Source organism: Leguminivora glycinivorella, chromosome 10 (genome assembly GCF_023078275.1).
Source record: "Leguminivora glycinivorella isolate SPB_JAAS2020 chromosome 10, LegGlyc_1.1, whole genome shotgun sequence".
In the NCBI taxonomy this organism is placed as follows: domain Eukaryota; kingdom Metazoa; phylum Arthropoda; class Insecta; order Lepidoptera; family Tortricidae; genus Leguminivora; species Leguminivora glycinivorella.
Genome location: NC_062980.1, coordinates 3293700 through 3310691, shown reverse-complemented (window position 1 = coordinate 3310691; position 16992 = coordinate 3293700). Strand labels below are relative to the sequence as shown.

The 16992-nt window shown below is 37.7% G+C and overlaps 1 protein-coding gene across 1 annotated transcript in view; it reads left to right on the top strand.

The window, feature by feature from the left end:
• Positions 1 to 5333: 5333 nt before the first annotated feature.
• LOC125230498 (kinesin-like protein KIF12) overlaps positions 5334 to 16992 on the top strand; it is a 41584-nt gene continuing 29925 nt past the window's right edge. The window contains exons 1-2 of the mRNA XM_048135668.1: positions 5334 to 5663; positions 6103 to 6253. Coding sequence (XP_047991625.1) covers positions 5522 to 5663; positions 6103 to 6253 — 293 coding nt within the window. The 5' untranslated portion in view covers positions 5334 to 5521. The remainder of the gene's footprint in view (positions 5664 to 6102; positions 6254 to 16992) is intronic.

Sequence of the window (16992 nt, the reverse complement as noted above, 5' to 3'; positions counted from 1 at the left end):
ACCATCAACACTATCGTTTTTCGTTAGTTCGGGTGCTACCTACGTAAGTATTAAACATTTTTGAAAGAAGAAAGAAAGTAAGAAAATAAAGACATTAATTGCAGCCAAATAAAATATACAATATGAGGCTTACATACTAAACAGTACAAAATCAGTTACATTGGGTTTGGTTTGTGGTTGCAAAAGGACACCACTCGACATATGCTCTGACACTGATGGTGGCACAGCGCTGGTCTTCCGTGGAGCCTTGGGTCGGGCGATAGTGCAATACAATAATTATTATACAATTAAAGGCACAGAGTAATTAAGAAAGTCAGTGACACACTATACAAGGACAAGACTACTTATAATATTTTTGAACATTTATGGAAAACAACTTAAAAACAAACCTTCTTCAATGCATATAATATGTATTAACATATGTATTAACATATTATATGCATTAATTATTTACACTAAATTATTATAAAATCATTAAAGAACAACAATGTTTCATACAATAAAACACAACTCACCTTTTTAGAATGTTGGTTAAATAATATCATGGTATAGGACAATAAACACAGCGTCATCATTTTCAGTAAGTAACATGCAATTCTCATATCAGCGACATTGTTGATTGAAATAAAATACCTCGACACATTGTGATTAACACAACAGAAGCGTCATTTCGAATAATAGTTGTTGATATGCAGAAAAAAATTATTACTATTATATATATATATAAATGTAATTAACTTAAATTCAATACACTATTCTTTTCAATAGACTTATTTGTCAAAATAATTTGAATTTGCGATAGTGAAAAGCAAAAAGGTTCGCGTCTTTCCTGTAGATCATTTCAAAAATAAGGGTTTAAATCCTATCTTTTATTTAATCAGTCTGTATTACCATTACTTTTCATTCATTAAGCTTATCAGTATTATGTTCATAAACTTAGATGCGTATATGACTTAGGTAGAAACAGTAACCAATCTCTTATTTTATTCTTTAATCGGATTATTACATATCAACATATCGGACTCGACTACCTGTTATCGCATGTTCCGTCACTTGTTTATTTATATATTATATCCAAAGTATGACAAAGACAAAGCATAGCAGGTTCGACTATTTACGTTTCATAAACAGTTTAGAGTATTAATACATACGTACTTTGTTAGTCTTACGATCATATGTATGTATGTAACTATAGACTTAAATAAAAATTATGCTTTATTTTCAGTGGATAACATTGTTTTTTGATTTAACCTTACTTTAAGTTTTGTTGGTTTTACATTATGAACTAAGTTTACATGAAGATAAAATTACATAAATGTATTTTGAACTTGAATACGATCGGACTATGGTTGAAATCGGTACTAGTAAAGGCAAATTACGTTAAATCTCGTAACACCAACGTCACATTTAACAACCAATCACATTGTCAGGTCTACATCGCGCTATTGAAGTTTTTTGTATTCGTTTGTATATATACAATTTACAATGAAAGGCATGTCGGAGTGACTGTGGCTATACCGACCGATAGTCTCAGGTACTCTTACCTCTTCGATGTTGCGAGGCATGGCCAACCTTGTGACATTGACTTGGTAACGCGGTGGCGTGTGCAACATACTTGGTTCTAATAACCCTACCTTGGGCAGGGTATGTATGCATGACACACTACAACGTGATGACGGTTAAACACATACGTGATGACGTATACAGCGATAAATTCCTGTCTCATGGTAGGTGCTGTATTACACGGGTGATCCATGTTGCTAGACGGTCGTAGTAACGTTGGAGATCCCATCCATACTCTAACATTACAGTCTCTGGCCAAGTCTGTGTTGTGAGAGTGTGAAAAACACCGTAATAAACCTAGCCCGGCAAACCTCTACCCGATGCAAATCTGGGCTATGATGGTGCGTTACGAGATCTGGTTCTCAAATAGAACAAGATCTGGTGGGTGCAATGCTAGCAGTACCCGTTGTGTTAAGCCTTTTGCATTTTTTTTATCGTAACATAAAATCAACCCTCACTTAACATAATAGTTTGGATTTAGCTGAATACAACGTTAACGGCTACGTATCGAGAAAATCCAAATGCATCTCGGTGTTCTACCCCAATGATACGACACGTATAGGGAAACGGGTTCTACCCCACTGATACGAGCTATATATTGGGGGTTTCTGGACCACGACTGCGACAGCGAGCGAAGCGAAGCTGGAGCATTAGGAGTGGGCTAGAACTCCCAATATATAGCTACTCACCTCGTTTAGCATTTGGCTTGACAGTGTATCGATGCAAACCCAAAATGTCTAGATATTCACATCTACAACGGTTCTCAAATTCATTTTAAATAATGTGCATACGAGAATGACACACAGACACGTCAAATCAGTGGTCAGTGCTCGGGTCAACGGCCTTCGTCACCCTCTGAGTGTCGCCCTACGTCATTTGTACCTAGTTAATAATTTATAGGTTTATACAGCACACCATGGGACGCAAAAACATGTGAACAAAATTAAACTACCACCCATAATATAAGTACATTACATCAGAGGCCGGGAAAATGAGCCAAGTGGGTATATAGGGATACGAGGCCGGGAATCTGTTTTCACGCCGAGGCATGTATAGTGCTTTTCTCAAACATACAATGAAATAAAAAAAAATGCTCTAAAGGACAATATTTTATTAAAAAAAAGTTACTTTGCAGGCCTAAAAAATAATATCAAATCCCTTTACAGTCCTCTCGAGTTGTTGCGCCCAAAATGCGATACTTCCCAGCCCATTTTAAGGAACGTAAAGACAATATTTCATTGCATGTTTGAGAAAAATACTTTTCACCTCACCAGTTTATATAGGCTCTCCATTAATTTTCTTTTAAACACTGCATGATGTCGCACTGATCATCATCATCTTCCTTGTGTTATCCCGACATTTGCCACGGCTCATGGGAGCCTGGGGTCCGCTTTGACAACTAATCCCAAGATTTGGCGTAGGCACAAGTTTTACGAAAGCGACTGCCATCTGCGTCTGCGACTGTCATGACCTTTCAACCCGAAGGGTAACTAGGCCTTATTGGAATTAGTCCGGTTTCTTCACGATGTTTTCCGTCACTGAAAAGCGACTGGCAAATATCAAATGACATTTCACACATAAATTTCGAAAATTCATCCGGGGTTTGAACCCGTGACCTCCGGATCGAAAGTCGCACGCTCTTACCGCTAGGCCACCGGCGCTTCCATGATGTTGCACTGATAAGGAAGTTATTTTTTTGCTATAATCTTACAGTTGGATCTATGTATAACCAAAGACATATATAACTCCGTAATACTCGATCCTCTTTGGTATAACTTTAAACTAGAAAAACACACAGTGACCTTGTCCATTACATGGGCTATCCTACGAATACATACACACAGATCACAGGTGGACACTTTCAAATGTAAACTGAATGAAATAGCGACAATGCCATGGAACTTACCAGCTGACGGCCCTTATTACACGCAACCTTCTTGACTTATTAACTACTTATCAAAGTCAATGTTAATGTACAACTTTTTGACCTTTGGATTGTTTTACGATTTAAAATTCACTTTGAGGACTTTAGATTTTGGAGGATGATATGTAATGCATAATTTATGAATTAGTACCTACTTCAATAAATTATTTATGGAACATGTAAAATTGGGTCACTCACGTAAAATTGTCGAAGATCGCTCGACGACGAAATTATTTATTAAGCATTGTCATGGTCACAGTTAAAGATATTGGATTACAAAGTATCACTACACGTATGTTTTTATCCCTGATGCTTTTTCCAGACAATTGTAATTGAAAAAAAAAAATATTTGTATAATTGTAATTGAATAGCATTAATATTTACAAAGAGGATCGAATAAGTCTTTGATATGTATTTGATATTTATCAGAATAATTAATTCATTATTAAAGTGATGAAAATTACTTTATTAGGTACGTATAGTATAAACTCAGTGACGCAAATGTTTTACTAAAACCATGAATTTTTAACCTTGATTGATAGGAAAACCATCCATTTACGCCCACGAGAAAGTTATAATAATGATGTTACAACATAGAAAAGGCAGAACATAACACATAACGCTATAAAATGGAGGTTTAATTGACGTCGAAACTATTTCTTGTGATTTAAACAATATTACGCAAGTGTGAAAGACTGTAGAAGTTATTAATTCATTGGACTGTGTTGATTTATGGTTTTAAGCATACGACTAATAACGTTGCGTTACATTACAATATTAGGGCTAGCACACGATTGGCGCAAGATTATGTCGCCGCGTCATATACTACCCGTCTTTATGTCATTAAGACAATTATTAGAAAAAGTCGTCTGTCTATGTCGCGCCTACACCACTACAGACCCACTACTACTATACTAGCCCTGCAGATGTAACTCCTAATGGTACCTATAAATCCTATAATTTATGTTCTATACCGACTATACCGACAAGTAAGTAAGATGTATTTCCATACCTAACATCCATGATTATCCATCATGATTTCCTTATATGATTTTGGAGTAGAGTTGTTTAAGTTCAAAGCTCTCCTTCAGTTTATAATTTTTACGTAGAATTGGATAAAATCAGCACTGCAGATATACACATCCTGGTAGGATTCCTTCCTGGTATGGTACAGGGTACTTTCGTAGTAAAAAAAGTTAAACGCTAACGACTCACCCTTATTCGAAGAACGTCTATCAAACATACCCCGCAGCCCACACCATTACAAACTATAAAATTATAGTTGTATCGACGAAAAAGCTTTGGTAGAATTAACCCTCTGGCTGAAAGCAATTCAGTCTAAGCCTCGCGCGCGTTGCCGTCACCCGTGCCGCCATTTTGAAAATTTTCCCGCCTTTCCGCTCGACCGCGCGCCTGTAAAATATTATAAAAAATCAAACTGTCAATCAAATAGTTTTTACTTTTTAAAAACTTATTTGTGTTGTGCCGGTATTAATAATCATATGTGTTATCGATGTCCATTGACACTCGGACGTTCACACGACACTGAGGAAGACGATATTTAAATCGATTGTTATGTTGTGACATGACATATTTTGTAGGGCAGACAATGGGGTACGCCTTTACAATTCTGATATTTGACTTCTATCGATAGTTAGCAATTAGAGAAGATTGGGTTATTTTGATTTTTAATTTTTTACATCAGTTAACATACCTACGTAACACTTTAAGAAGCGTACCTACCTATATGACTTGCAGATTTTTATATTGTCAACCAATAAAAATATTACCACTTTATCGCAGAATAGAAAACAAGCCATAATTGTACTTGTTATCAAAACATAAAATATTTCAGTATCTACTTTCTACGACCCGCATTTTGTTAACGAATAACAAATCCGTTAAAACTTATCATTCCACACTTCAAGTTTACTGACGCTCGACTTTTAAAAGCGTTCCATTTTAAACACGCAGTGCAGTCATATTGAAATCAAGAACTGTCGAAAGACCGTTGAGTAAAGATGCAAAACCAAGATGGCGCTGAAGAATTTACAACTATTCCAGCCGTTGACTCGTGATATGGTGTACCACCATAGGCAGACGCCCATGAGGGCGCCACCGACGGCTTTGTCCAGGAGCATTTCGAAGAGTGCTGAAGCTCTGGCTAGTACGAAAGGTGAGATATTTGCAGGTGTTCCAACCGTTCACCTATGTATTATAATGGTTCTACTACTAACGGCAGACGCACATGCGGGCAATACTAAATTTCTTCAGGAGTATTTCCAAGAGTGCTGAAGCTTTAGCTGGTTTAGCTAGTACCAAAAGTACAGGAGATGTAACTGATTTAGTAGCTGATCCAAGATATCAGGCAGAATGCAACATCAGCATACGCTTAAGCTAGCCGAAGAATTTCAAACACTTCTGGTGCCCTGTCATATATTAAGAAAAGTAATCATTTTCATTTTCAGGTAATCTGTAAAATAAGACCGAATGGCATTAGTTTTTCTCGAAGTTCCACCTTCATAGTTTCTATTGGGATGAAGCTATAGAATTTTATTAGAGTAACAGTTGCTAAAGTTTCAATGCAAATATCAAAACATAAAAAAATCTTGCAGGAAAAGAAATAAAAACTAGAAAAGCGCGCAGCACAGAGCAACCAGGTGCAGCAGGGCTTGTCAAAGGCTCCAGCACCTTAGGCCTTCCAGCTCTGGGCAAGACCTGGGGCAGAGATGACGACAGCGTGCGCAGTCGGTCGAGAAATGGCAGGTGAGTTCGCATCTTTAGACTACAGAGCAAGAGCTAAAACAGCATCTGTTATTTTTCCGAAAGCATTTTTCGGCTGGTAGACTCCATCAGCAGTCAAAAATATTACAAAAAGTTTTCTCTCTAAAAATAAATTAAATAATGTATCCGCTCATTGGCAGTCATTGGGACCACTTGATGATTTTGAAATTTCTTATCAACAGAAAAACGCTTTCGAAAGAATGAATGAATGGTACTTTTGGAGAATTGGGAGTTCTGTGAACATACGTCGCTCTGATTCTACCAGTACCAGTATGGAGAAAAACGGTGCTACCGTGAAGAGATCGAATTCGTTGGACTTACCTCCAATTAACAAGAAAAGCAGGTATGGTCTGCCCAAAATCGATTGCTCCACCTCCTTGGCTATTTAATTATTTTATGAAGTAAGTAGACTGTTGACTTCTGAGGATCCACGAGCCATTTTCTAAGATTTTGACATTTTAATTCATTTAAAGATTGCACAAGCTAAAGCATGAGGCACAAACTTCACGTTACAATATTTCTTTTGGGTGTCCATACAATTTTACTCGAAAAGAACTTTATGAGCCTCAAGTAAAGATGAAATGCTCAATGTAATTAAAATTTTGCATTGAAAACTCCTTTTCTCAGTTAAGTATGTACACCATCAGAGCTGCTTTACTCTCGACTGAGTTAAGTAAACCTTCTAACCTAAATAAAAACACTATAAAAATATAACTCCTGTGATCGTTACCAAAACTAATCGTCCGGTTCAAAAATACTCTAAACTTGGTGGTAGCAATTACGAGTTGTCGTTCTGTTGTCACTTGACGATTGATAAATAGTATCTATTCTGTCTAGGTGTTTTTTTATTTTCATATTACCTAGGCTATCTGGGTATAATAACGATCAATCCTAGCACTTACCGGTAATATTGGATTGGAAGACACCTCTGATATTGATTAAATAATGAAGGTTGTAGCGGTAATGGCCGTAGGGGCTGGATACTTGACCCTTGTACTGCACGCGAGACTTACATGCTTGCTGTCCAAAGGGGTAAGTTCAAATGGTAAAAGGGAATTAGAAAATCAATCAATCAATCAAACTAATAACATGCTTAGCTTATCTTTTACGAACTATGCATTGGTGGCTAAGTTTACTTTACTCAAAAATGGCAGAACATAATCGAGCCTTTTTCTTCGAGTTTACGGACACTTTCAATTACTTAACTAGTTTAATTTTGTATATTATCTTGTGACTGCTGGGCGGCTCATTGGATGACATGATTTAATCTCACTGTCCAAATCCAAATCTTCTTAATAACAACCTTGACAGAGATTGGAAACCCAATTTGTAATTTATTTTGCAAGAGAACCGTAAACAATTGAATGGGTGTTCTTCAATTGCTGGTATTACCTATTAATGCTAAAGTTTAAGACGCCCATCAACAGCGGAAACGCAAAATTAGCCAAACTCCAATTTGTAAGACATAATATGTTTCTCACACAATGACGGTGCGTTACTATTTAGACCAAGGTTGATACCAATGGAACTCATTAAGCCCTTCAAAGCGCGAGTGTTAACCTTTACCGGTTTCCTTTTTTTCACAGTCATCCTTGATATTGCATACGATTATGTGGGAGTACAGAAAAAGCGCCAATTATTAGCGGAAATGTTGAGAAAGTTAATTGAGTTGGTACTTTTGCGAACGCACTACCATTTTAATGAGGTGGTAACATCTTGATCATACTTTGAATTGCCGATGCCGAGGGTAAAAACATCTTTAGAGTATTAAAATAACATTAGGTACATGATAATTCAGTGCATAATATTCAGGTATATGACAGTTTCAACTTACATAATGATAGATATTAAAATGTATCGATATCGATCTTTATGCAATTTTAAATTGCCCTAGCACTAGTTAATGTAAAACCAAAATTGCCTCCCTCAAACTGGACTAATCCCAAAAAGGCCCAATAGGTCTAATTTTCAAATGTGTAGGTATTAAGATAAAAAGCCGATAAAAGTTTTGCCCGTTAGGTACTTACTTAATCAGAATGTGCATATAAAGTAGGCCAAACTAAGTTGAACTTGACCAACTTTATGGAATCTACAATTCTACATACCTATACCTATATAATTCGGCACACAATAAGTCATCCTTAATATCCTTATCTGCCATCTATGTAAATCAAGTGAGTCAAGTTCTCAGCAATCATACAGCAGTACAAAGAAACATGATCTCACACGCGTAGTGAGAAACTGAACCTCGCGTGCGGCCCAAATGATCCATCAAATGATTCAGGGACAAGTGAACAATCACAGCCGTCTACGAGTATGCTCATGGAGAGCGACAAAGAAGCACAAACCGATTCGTTGGAAGAGCGCAATCGGAAGTCATTTTGGCTAGACTGCAAGCGTAGTAGCTTTGTGCGTATAATTTCGCGTTGAAAAGTTTAGCCTTCAAACTATTGTGGGTTCGTTTTATTAGGATTTTTTTTTCTGGGTATTCTAAGGAAAATATAATGCCTCAAGGGCCTATTTTAGACATTAGCTAACTATAAGTTTAAAATAGTCTTAGTTTCTTATATAATAGGGTAGTTTCCTATTAGTCAAATCAGCTTCTTTTTAAGAACTGTCAAAACGATTTGTTAATATGGAATTACTATGAAATACTGAGGAGGGTCGTCACGGTCAATTCATTTACTTTATATCTTTCTGCTTGAGTTATTAAATAGAAATTATGTTTAAAAATAACTACTGTCCATATTTTTCTTTTAATTATGTGATGCTTTATTTTGTGCACTGCATAAAATATTTTATTTTAACTATAGGAAACTAGGCTATTATGTAAATCTGTTCATATAAATATTTACTTATTGAAAATTTTCTCTTAAATAAGAACAAAGTATGTACAATCTTAAACGAATAAAATATAAAAATTAAAACTAAAGTACCTCCATATCCAAAGTTAATAGTTATATTAAGAGCGCTTTCAAAAAATCTGCTTGCTCGAATTTCGACGCCGGCGGCGCTGGCGTGCGCCTGTGTGCAGACGCACACTATAACCAGAAGCATAACGATTGTAGCCTGCGGTACAGACATAGCGTGCGATCCTCTTCGAACCAACCTTACGTGCGGCTAGAGCGAAAGGGATAGCATTCATGGTCGGTACCGCCACGCCGTCAGTAGCGTTGCGGACTAACCATTATTGATACTTGCGTAAAAACACCGCCATATAAATTACATATTTGCATACATGATTTCGTGCATAAATACTTGACCTTTTAGTTTAATTATTAAAGTTATCACAGTTTTTTCTATTACAACGTGTGTAGCCTTGGAAGAAATAATTTAAAAAACCTTTTATAATATAATAAATTGTGTATATAATATTGTCTTCTGTCACCGCGATAGTTACTCATGAAATAAATTTATGGAATCAGATTATTTCGCGTATAATGAATATAATCCGTTTTCTTAGTTTTATTTCATTTTGCATATGATATATGTTTTCTAGGTTCTTTTCGGTGAAGGAAAACATCGTGAGGAAACCGGACTAATTCCAATAAGGTCTACCCTTTGGGTTGAAAGGTCTGATGGCAGTCGCTTTCGTAAAAACTAGTGCCTACGCCAAATCTTGGGATTAGTTGTCAAAGCGGACCGCAGGCTCCCATGAGCCGTGGCAAATGCCGGGATAACGCAAGGAAGATGATGATGTTTTCTAGGTACATATATATAATGGAACTAAGATCGGTTTTCTTTAATTTTAAGTAGTTTTTTTTATATTTAAAATGTGTTTTTAGGGTTTCGTAGTCAACTAGGAACCCTTATAGTTTCGCCATGTCTGTCTGTCTGTCCCTCCGTCCGTCCGTCCGTCCGCGGATAATCTCAGTGACCGTTAGAACTAGAGAGCTGAAATTTGGTACCAATATGTATATCAGTCACGCCGACAAAGTGCAAAAATAAAAAGTGGAAGCAATGTTTTATTAGGGTACCCACCCCCCTACACGTAAAGTAGGGCGTGATTTTTTTTTTCATTTCAACCCTAACGTGTGATTTATGGCTGGATAGGTATTTAAAAATGAATTACTGAAATCGTTTTTTGATAATATTAATATTTTCGGGAATAATCGCTCCTAAAGGAAAAAAAAGTGTACCCCTTCCCCCTCTAACTTTTTAACAATATATTTAAAAAATATTTAAAAATCACAAAAGTAGAACTTTATAAACTTTCTAGGAAAACTGTTTTGAACTTGATAGGTTCTGTAGTTTTTTAAAAATATGGAAAACTACGGAAGACCCGAGCGGCTATCTACCGGCTGAGAGCGTGTCGGGCCACGCTCAGTGCAGGCACTGAGCGTGGCCCGACACGCTCTCGGCCGGTTTTTAAATATTATGTTGTTTTAATTGCATGGAGCATAGGAAGGTCCACATCTATGTATTAGTTTTTTGTAAGGAAATACAACTCTACGCTACGCCTACTTGCTTTAGTTGACTGTTGACACACTGAGACAGTGGATGCGCCAGAGTATAAAAGAGTGATTACCATCTCTTGTCAAAGATCTTGTTGAGACGAATCAAACAAGCCCAAACACAGAAGAGTTTCAAGACTTGGTTGTTGAATACTCTTGACTACCTTCCGGCTTCACCATCAGATCCTGGGTATCATCTCTTGTCAAAGATCTTGTTGAGACGAACCAAACGAGCCCAAACACGGAGTGGTTTCAAGACCTGGTTGATGAATTCTCTTGACTACCTTCCAGCTTCATCATCAGATCCTGGGTACCATCTCTTGTCAAAGATCTTGTTGAGACGAACCAAACGAGCCCAAACACGGAATGGTTTCAAGACCTGGTTGATGAATTCTGTTGACTACCTTCCGGCTTCATCATCAGATCCTGGGTACCATCACCTCTTGTCAAAGATCTTGTTGAGGCAAATCAAACGAGCCCAAACACGAAATGGTTTCAAGACCTGGTTGATGAGAACTCATGACTACCTTCCGGCTTCATCATCAGATCCTGGGTACCATCACCTCTTGTCAAAGATCTTGTTGAGGCAAATCAAACGAGCCCAAACACGAAATGGTTTCAAGACCTGGTTGATGAGAGCTCATTACTACCATCTGACTTCATCATCAGATCCTGAGTACCATCTATTGTCAAAGATTTTGTTGAGACGAGTCAGTAACCTAAAATGATATTCAATAATAAATAACACTTACTAAAAATATTAGTCAAGTTAATTAGTTAGTTACCAAAGTCGTCAACCCAAGGATCAAAGTTTTCGGTCGCAGTATACATGCAACAGTACAGCCAAACACGCACACAAGTGCGGTTTTGGACACGGCGGGTGCCGCACACAATGACAAAATAACTTCGCGATCATCGAGCCGCGTGCGGAGCGGACTAACATACGTCCTGCCTCTACAAGCTCTGCCGCGGTACTGACATCGCAAGCGCGCGTAACCGGTAATAAGGAGGCATTTTTAAAAAATCGTCAAAAATATTAAATTGCAATTAATAGAAAACTTTTGCATAAAATCTGTTTAAGTAAGCGTTGCAGATTATTTTTATATTAAAACTACTTCAAAAACACGTAAGTTTTCGAAGAAATTGACACTTAATCTGAGGTGATTTCTGAAACAAATTGGATTCATCATATCCTCATTTACTCTATTCTAAAGCCTTATAACAAAGAAGTAGTCTCAAAAGATTGTAGTACAGGATATACATAATACAAATTTACCACTTGAAGCATTCAAAACTATCCAAATTTTACAAATTAGACGGACTAAGTCAGTACTTTTCGCGGGTTTTCCTAAACATGCACCAGAAAAAAAATCATAATTAATTAAGTGAGTTAGTTTTTAAAAATCCAGTCTCACAACATGTAAGTTAAGAAGATGTCCTAATCGAATCCTGAACTTAATAAGTCTTTTAGATGACGGAAAGTGTAGCATTTTGCCGACTAAAACTATCAATTTTACATTATTACGACGTTTTCGTTGAATGCCCTCTTAACTCCAGTACTACTAAGATACTGTTCATTATATTATATAGACAGTAATACAAGAGTGGACGCTCGGGGCGGAGCGTTCGACGGGGCATGCAGCGGGGCGGGTAAACGACAAACGTGCGTCCAGTCCACCCTAAGCAGCGTCGACTCAGGACACTTATATCAGCTTCAATTGTTTGACATGTACGCCGCACACCCCGCTCTGCTGAACGCCCGATTTGAGCGTGCACTCAGGTGCCGTAACCGAATGGCATTTCTGCGACGCGAAACGAAAACGAAACGCCGCGAAAGGTAGTCCGGCTCTGTCGCGCCAATACGCAAGAGCGATAAAGATAGATATCTACGAGCGTTTCGTTTCGTGAGCGTTTGTGCCATTCGGCTACGTACCCAAGCCTTAAGTATGGCCACTAAGTATGATTAAGGGTACGTTCAGATGACAAGCGTTCAACGCGCGTTGAACGCGCGCAAAATTTTTGTATAGTGTTCACATGACACGCGCTTGCCGAGCGTTGAACGCGCGTTGCCACGACCACTATGGTTCAGTCAGTAGATTTCTTACATTTGTCGAAGATGGACGTAGGAACAGTTTTAACGGTGATATTATACCGACGGTTGAAACGACGCGCCAGAAGACGGAGATATTCGGTCCACCCAATTTTGTCAACCACGCTGACTGAAAGCCATGTCATACTTGTCATATCCCATATCGCAGGACGTTTTTCTATTTCGTCTATAAATAATTCCGTATCAAAAGCTTCGGTTTCCATTTCGCACGATTTCTGGACGACCCGATGAACCCTAAAATACGTCCATCCGCGTTGAAAGCGCGCGCTCAACTGAACGGAAACATAGAGCATGTTCAGATGACAAGCGCTCAACGCGCGTTTTGATAACGCGCGTTTACAACTACATAACAACTTATTCAGGCTGTACACATGCTAAGGCTCCCCACAGACAGTCTTAAAAATTCATAATCTTAAAAAAACTTGTATGCAATCTGACAGTTCAAACTGACACTGACAAGACACTGACAGATCTGAACTGTCAGATTGCATACAAGTTTTTTTTAAGATTATGAATTTTTAAGACTGTCTGTGGGGAGCCTAACGCGCGTTTTATTAAGAGCATGTTCAGATGACAAGCGCTCAACGCGCGTTTTGATAACGCGCGTTTACAACTACATAACAACTTATTCAGGCTGTACACATGCTAACGCGCGTTTTATTAATACGCGCGTTGAACGCTGCGCTAGCGCTCGACTGTTGTCAGCGCGCGTCAACGTGCGCTTTGAGATCATTGGTTTTCTATGTTTCCGTTCAGTTGAGCGCGCGCTTTCAACGCGGATGGACGTATTTTAGGGTTCATCGGGTCGTCCAGAAATCGTGCGAAATGGAAACCGAAGCTTTTGATACGGAATTATTTATAGACGAAATAGAAAAACGTCCTGCGATATGGGATATGACAAGTATGACATGGCTTTCAGTCAGCGTGGTTGACAAAATTGGGTGGACCGAATATCTCCGTCTTCTGGCGCGTCGTTTCAACCGTCGGTATAATATCACCGTTAAAACTGTTCCTACGTTCATCTTCGACAAATGTAAGAAATCTACTGACTGAACCATAGTGGTCGTGGCAACGCGCGTTCAACGCTCGGCAAGCGCGTGTCATGTGAACACTATACAAAAATTTTGCGCGCGTTCAACGCGCGTTGAACGCTTGTCATCTGAACGTACCCATAGAAAACCAATGATCTCAAAGCGCACGTTGACGCGCGCTGACAACAGTCGAGCGCTAGCGCAGCGTTCAACGCGCGTATTAATAAAACGCGCGTTAGCATGTGTACAGCCTGAATAAGTTGTTATGTAGTTGTAAACGCGCGTTATCAAAACGCGCGTTGAGCGCTTGTCATCTGAACATGCTAAAGGATCTTGAATTGACGCTTTGACGCATAGTGTGGTGAGATATTGAAAACCTTGCGTGTGGCCCAAACGCTCCATCAAGTGATTCAGTCGAGCTTTGCGTGTTACGGATTGCGTCTTTTGGCTTGTTAATGCTTTCAAAGAGTTCGAGGGGTTCTAGGAAATTGGTATAAGTACTAGTAGGTACCTACTTAATTAAGTGATGTAACGATTGACACTTAAAATGTATAAAGTCTGTGCGAAAAGAGATTAATCATAGTCACACAATTCTTCTCTTTCCGAGTCTGTTCGGTTTGTCTTCTAGAGTGTAATAGGGAACTTGACTGTAGTTAAAATAAAACATTTTATACCGTGCACGAAATAAAACATCAGATAATTGTAAGAAAAACATGGAAAGAAGTTATTTATAAATACAATTACTATTTCATAAGTCAGGTAGAAATATATAAAGTAACTGAGTTGACCGTGACGTCATCAATTCTCAATTCGATTTCATATAAATTCCATATTAGCAAGTCGTTCAAATTCGTTTTGACAGTTCTTAAAAAGAAGCTGATTTGACTAGGAGGCAAGTAGCATATTCTAAAATGTTTTAGAAATTTATTTTTCCTCAAGTATATACTAGCAATTAGACGATGAAGCCGAGCAATAAAGTCGGCAGTACAAATATTAAATAAATATTGTTAATTTAATATTTTTATTTCCGAAACTACTATCTAGAGTAGCAAACCTAATACGTAGCCCATTCTCCACATCAAATCATTTCCTTTTATTTCAAAAAAATATAAGTTTCAGTGATATAAGTAGAGACAAATATATACCTACTAGATAGGTACTTGAGGTCAATAATGGACAAAAAATGTATCAATCTAATATTTCTTTAGTATCTAACTTCTAGTTGGTAATTTAGTTAGCTTAGTTCAATGTAAATCTAGGTTTGCATCAGGGATGTAACGGAGCTCTGCTTCCGCTTCCGTTTCTGCGGAACTTCCGTTTTGTTTTACACATCCGCTTCTGTTCCGGTTCTGTTATTTTTCAAACGGAAGTTATAGCGGATGTCGGAACCTAGCGCGACGGTGGGACATGAGCGGCGTACATCAAAGACCAACAGGTCTATACCTGTCATTCGCTCATCTCTCCGCTTGCCACGTGCTGCGATACTAAACATCAATCGCTTCATTCCATTGCGCGCCAATATTTGTCCTGTCCACCTAGTTAGTAGCGAGTGAACAACTATTCAGTGGTGCAGGGCTTATCTACGATCCCCTTAGAAGCAAACTGCCGGGAGATAAAGCTGCTAAGCTTTTGTTTATTAAATACAGTTTACTTCTTTTATAATCACTCCATTTAATTAAAAAATTTAATTGTGTGCTAACAATTACACATATATTATAATTTTTACTGGTTAGTTTTGGATTGTATTATACTACCTACGAGTAAGTTTTCTTTTCGTTTCTAAAACCTTTTACGGCATAATAAAGGTTTAAAAGGATTCTTGTGTGATTTTTAGTGATTACCTAAACAACTTAACATCTTAAAGTTCAAAGTGATTTAAATTTTTGGATTGTAATGAATGATATACTTAAGATAAAATATCAAGTAACTTTTCTTTTCGTTTTTAAAACCTAAGTGGGCCTAAAGGCTGATTACAAACTGCTAATTACAGGCTGAACAGTAAACACCTAAAAGTTCTAGGTAATTTAAGTAGTTTTAGTTTATGTTATACCTATGTGGTATTTTTTCATTTCGTTTTTAACATCTATAACTTCCGCTTCTGGTTCCGGTTCCGCTTCTGCTTCCGTTAAACTAAATTCAAAACTTCCGCTTCCGCTTCCGGTTCCGTTAAACCACTTCCGTTACATCCCTGGTTTGCATGTTGCGGTCTTCTCCATCATTTGCCTTTTAGTAGCTTTCAGCGAATTAAGTCTAGTTTACCTAGAAATGGTTTTATTATAATCAACGGGTAATTTAACCCTTCTGCTTACCGTCAGTTTGATTCAGGGATGTAACGGAGCTCTGCTTCCGCTTCCGTTTCTGCGGAACTTCCGTTTTGTTTTACACATCCGCTTCTGTTCCGGTTCTGTTATTTTTCAAACGGAAGTTATAGCGGATGTCGGAACCTAGCGCGACGGTGGGACATGAGCGGCGTACATCAAAGACCAACAGGTCTATACCTGTCATTCGCTCATCTCTCCGCTTGCCACGTGCTGCGATACTAAACATCAATCGCTTCATTCCATTGCGCGCCAATATTTGTCCTGTCCACCTAGTTAGTAGCGAGTGAACAACTATTCAGTGGTGCAGGGCTTATCTACGATCCCCTTAGAAGCAAACTGCCGGGAGATAAAGCTGCTAAGCTTTTGTTTATTAAATACAGTTTACTTCTTTTATAATCACTCCATTTAATTAAAAAATTTAATTGTGTGCTAACAATTACACATATATTATAATTTTTACTGGTTAGTTTTGGATTGTATTATACTACCTACGAGTAAGTTTTCTTTTCGTTTCTAAAACCTTTTACGGCATAATAAAGGTTTAAAAGGATTCTTGTGTGATTTTTAGTGATTACCTAAACAACTTAACATCTTAAAGTTCAAAGTGATTTAAATTTTTGGATTGTAATGAATGATATACTTAAGATAAAATATCAAGTAACTTTTCTTTTCGTTTTTAAAACCTAAGTGGGCCTAAAGGTTGATTACAAACTGCTAATTACAGGCTGAACAGTAAACACCTAAAAGTTCTAGGTAATTTAAGTAGTTTTAGTTTATGTTATACCTATGTGGTATTTTTTCATTT